We start from the raw sequence: 4806 nt of genomic DNA on the forward strand, positions 1-4806 counted from the left end.
TTTAAGACTGTTTTTTATTTGATTTATACTCTTTAATTGTATTTTCGCACGAAAATAACCGACCAAAGTTGGTCGGTTTTATTAAAAAGTAAAATTATCGACCAAAGTTGGTCGGTTTTTTTATATGACCGGCCGAATTAACCGACCAATTTTGGTCAGTTTTTTTGAATATTAATTTTTATTTATTTTAATTGAAAAACCGACCAAAGTTAGTCGGTTTCTTAAAAAATAAATTTCGCGGGACTCAAAAAATAGTTTTTCGCATTTTTGCGCCAAAGAAAACTGACCAAAGTTGATCGGTTTCATAAAAAAAATTAAAAAATAAAATATTTTGAAAAACCGACCAAAATCCAATTTCTAGTAATGCTAGCAATATGGCCAAATATCTAGCTTGTCCCACTTTTCCTAGTTGTCATGATACGAGTATTACAATATTAACAATCACCAAAAAAAACACCATTGATCATCACCAATCTAAAATGTTGTGCTTTAAAAGTCAATTTCTTATTTTTAGTTCCAATAGCTCTGTTAGCTTGAGTCGGTCTTTGGCTCTCATCTTCAATGGGAAAAGTTCTAGAAGATGAAACCATTGAATTTTCTTCATCTTGAGACTCCATACTTATCTATAAACACATAAACACAAGAAAAGGGAATTCAATAATGACAACCAAATTAACAACCCCATTCAACCATATAACGAACTTCGACACAACCTCTGATTCAAATACACTCAATAATGACAATCAAATTAACAACAATCTATGCAAATCCAGAAAAATGTTACTTGGAAACCAAAAAATTAAAAATCTTTGAGTTAAGGCAGTCAACAAGAAATCAAAAAATGCAGGGTTTCTTCCAAGTTCGTTCCTGAGACAAATACAAGATCAGCTTCACGTTTTTAGCAGCCAACTTCAGCTTCTGCTCCACAATTTGTTGGTTGTATGTTTGTTGTTTGCATTTTGTGTATTTTCATGATAGTGAATGCATGTATAAATAATTTAATGGTTTAACCCAAAAAATTAAAGGGACACAAAAGAGATCCTAGATGATGAAAGCCTAACATCTCTCGTCAGAAACAATTGTGGGTTCAAATAGGGTTAGATTCGGATCACAAGCAAGAAAAAATTCTGTAATAATAGGAAAAAGAAGAACGAAGTAGTAGAGTTAGACTATTACCGGCAAGACAGCGAGATGGCGAGACCAAAGGCAAAGAGGGACGGAGAAACCAGAGCGCAGAGAGAGAATGAGACTATGAGAGTCGAGAACAGTGCAGCTGTAATAGGCAAAAATCTACGGAGACCAGAGAAACAGAGAAGGAAGTAGTAGGTCTAGATGTGTAGTTCAAAACAAAGGGGTCTTAACCCGCAACCGCTTTGCCCTCTCTGATTTTAAGAAAATTGTTTGAACCCGCACCGCATTCATACTTCACCTCGCCTCACAAAGTCTTTAACCCGCACCACCCCATTGCCATCCCTACCCCTACCGATATGTTTTATCCCATCCACCCATTGGGCAGAAATTCAGCAAGACTGGAATTCTTTTACTAGTAGTCTCCATATGGATATACCCAATAAATCATCAAACTGAGCTGTGCCTCTTGCAACTGCTTCTCCTTCACAGCTCTACCTTGGGAACATGGGTCAGCTCTGACAGCCAGCAGAGTTCCATGGATTTTCACTTGAATATGCTTTCTAAGGATGTGCAGAGTAGTTCATAAGCCAAAGCTAGTTGTCCTAGCAGCATTTTCTTTCTTTTTTTCACTTCTCATCCATATCAAACAAGACACACAACCTAAAATCAGGAATATAAGTACATTACCTGATCCTAACTGCTAATTCCACTACATTTTGCTATATCCTTCTCTGTTTCATGGATAAGATCAGGACCAATCCAGCTTTTTCCGGATTCCTTTACAATGGCCCGTTCGTTTATCATATCTCTTGCACTTCTTGCATCTTCCCACCTTCCTGCCGATGCATACAAGTTCGAAAGGATCACATAAGTTCCAGAATTTTCTGGCTCTATCTCCAAAAGTTGTTTGACTACAATTTCACCAATATCAACACACAGGTGAGCCCAGCAAGCACCTAAAAGTGAACCCAGAATTGCAGCAGTTGGTGGAAAAGGCATCTCTCTGATGAATTGAAAGGCCCTTTCTACTTGGCCAGCTCGACTTACCAAATCAACCACACAACCATAGTGCTCAATGCTAACCTCGACCCTGTCTTTGCCAATACTTATTTCGTTGAAAATCTGTACACCTTTATCCTCCATTCCTCCGTGGCTGCAACCAGATAACACAGCCAAAAGAGTGATGCCATCAGGCTTGATCTTGTTTTCTTCTCTCATCATTTCAAAGAGCTGAACTACCTCTTTTCCCATCCCATGTTTACTGTAACCAACAAGCATGGCATTCCAGGAGTTCACAGTTTTTTCAGACATTTGATTGAATACCCTCCTTGAATAAGCGAGGTTTCCACACTTCGAGTACATATCAACGAGAGAATTCTGAAGCACCGCGTAGAAGGGTAGTTCCAATCGAATAATATGGGCATGCAATTGTCTACCTAGTTCCACCGCAGCAAGTCGAGATAAGGCCGTTAATACACTAGCATATGTAACATAGTTGGAAGACATTCCCTCTGCTTGTAACTTGCGGAAAAGCTCTAGTGCCTCTTCATCTAGTCCTTGTTGAGCATAGCCTGAGATTATAGCAGTACAAGAGACAACATCTCTTTCTGGCAGGCGTTCAAAAACATCTCGAGCATCATTGACTTTGCCAGCTTTGGCATACATATCAAGGAGTGAGCTTCCCACATATATATGTGATTCAAAAGGGCTCTTGACCACAAGACAATGGACTTTTCTCCCAAAATGAAACCCAACGGCGCCAATACATGATGTAAGTACGGTTGCAAATGTAAACTCATTTGGCTCAGTACCTGCAAACTTTTCTGGTTATGATCTACTCAAAGGAGGGAAAAAAAAGGTTACTCAGTAAATAAATCTGTAAAGAGTGAACCTAATGGTTTACCTTACTTTTTAACCTTAAGAAATACAATAAAATGCATGTAATTGTTTACCATCATTTTACAAGACCAACTGAATAATTTGAAGGAAGAAAGAACTTTTTTAAACTTGACCCCTTTACTAAGAAATTCTGAAGTTATTTAGGCAACTAATAGACTTCAACTTATTGTCATTGAAGAGGATAACAAAATCAAATTCTTCCTATTATCTCATCACAAGTTTCATTTAAATTTAAGTGCTGGCCTCTCTCTCATTCATTACCAATATTGCTACCAGTTTCTAAAATAAACGGTAAACGCAAAAGGAGACAATACCTACATATCCACTCTTCCTTTTTCTTTTGAATCAACCAACACCAAGCCTCATACTTACCAGTATTAACATGTTAACAGTTCATACTTGTCTTTTAAGCTAGATGGTACAAAATACATTTTTCACTTAATTAACTAAGTAGTTTCTAATGTGCAAAAGCGTGTTTGATATGAAGATATATCGGTAAATTTGTAAGTACTTCCCAAAGTAATAGAAGTACCTGATCTCAACATCTGAACAAAAAGATGGAGAGCTTCAGAGACATACCCAGAAATAAGAGCAGACGAAGAAACAACATTTCTATCAGGCATTTCATCAAACACCCACCTAGCATCACCTAAAAGCTCACATTTTATGTAGAAAACGATCAGCCTTGTCCTGAGGTACACTGGAGGTTGATAATAGGTTTTGAATTTTGATCATGTGGGTATGTACCCTTTGGCCTTCTCTTATAGCCCTTTGGTTTATACATTGGTTTAACAGAGTATCGGATTCCTTGAATTTCATTTCAAGGCCTTGTTTGGCCATTTCAAATAAGGCTTCTGATAGGAGACCATCGGAGCTTAGAGCTACAAGAGTTGAAGTACTTGACGGACATGAGCAGAAAGTTGGTGTATGGACTATGGTGGTAAAATTATGGCTTTTTCATTATGGATGAAAATACATGATTAACTTGAAAACCTAATTTTTTAACACACCCAAATTCTATACTATTTTAGTATAAATATTTCTTTTAGGTCTAATTTTAATATTTTAAATTTTTATATTACCCTTAATAGGCTTTATATATATATATATATAGAGGATTTCTTTCATAAGAATTTTAATAACTAAGTTATGGAATCTTGCTTAGTATCATTTAAAATACATATAAATATTTAATTTTCCTATACCGCAAGAAATGTTGGTTATTCTTCTTATCTTCATAATTTAATTATCTTTTAAAATAAAAAACCAAAAAAAAAAAAAGAGATTCAAAATGAAGTAAAATCACGTTAAAGTGTATTCAAAATCTTATTTTTACTTTAAAAAAACAAAACACCCTAATCCCCATTTTTCCCATATCCTTCACGTATCCCCACATATCCGCCCCACTTCCCACTTCTCCCACTCTTCTCGCCACTTCCTCACATCAGTTATACAACACACACATCTATATATTTTGGACACTTCACAAATGAAAAGAGGGAGGAATCTGAAGCAAAAAAAAAAAGAACGGAAGAAAAAGAAGAGGAAGCTGGTCATTTGGAAAAACTTATGCACTGCCGCAGCTCTCAACCCAAAACACGCCGAACACCACCATTTTTAACTCACGACCTTCATAGCCATGTAACCAGCCAAGCACCTCATCTCCACTTTCATTCTCACCATTGAAATAGCCCCAAAATCACCAAAAATTAGCTCCTTTCTTCCAAAAAAAAAAAAAAAAAAGCAAAAACACCTTGAACCAGTCCCCTTTTTCAC

The 4806-nt window shown here is 36.5% G+C and overlaps 1 protein-coding gene across 2 annotated transcripts; it reads right to left on the reverse strand.

The window, feature by feature from the left end:
• Nucleotides 1–320: 320 nt before the first annotated feature.
• Nucleotides 321–4119, reverse strand: LOC107770553 (putative pentatricopeptide repeat-containing protein At3g13770, mitochondrial). 2 transcript variants are annotated; one of them, XR_012697953.1, is made up of 3 exons: nt 3563–4119; nt 1177–2942; nt 321–623 (listed from the first exon to the last, which is right to left on the reverse strand). XR_012697953.1 is itself a non-coding variant. In XM_075227817.1 (2 exons), exons 1-2 carry the CDS (start codon nt 3651–3653, stop codon nt 1825–1827), a joined length of 1209 nt encoding a protein of 402 aa, XP_075083918.1. In that variant the 5' UTR covers nt 3654–4119; the 3' UTR covers nt 638–1824. The 2 variants fall into 2 exon arrangements, 1 of the variants encoding a protein (XP_075083918.1); XM_075227817.1 differs by lacking the exon at nt 321–623 and having other exon boundaries at nt 638–2942.
• Nucleotides 4120–4806: the final 687 nt, after the last annotated feature.

Source organism: Nicotiana tabacum, chromosome 13, assembly GCF_000715075.1.
Source record: "Nicotiana tabacum cultivar K326 chromosome 13, ASM71507v2, whole genome shotgun sequence".
NCBI lineage: Eukaryota > Viridiplantae > Streptophyta > Magnoliopsida > Solanales > Solanaceae > Nicotiana > Nicotiana tabacum.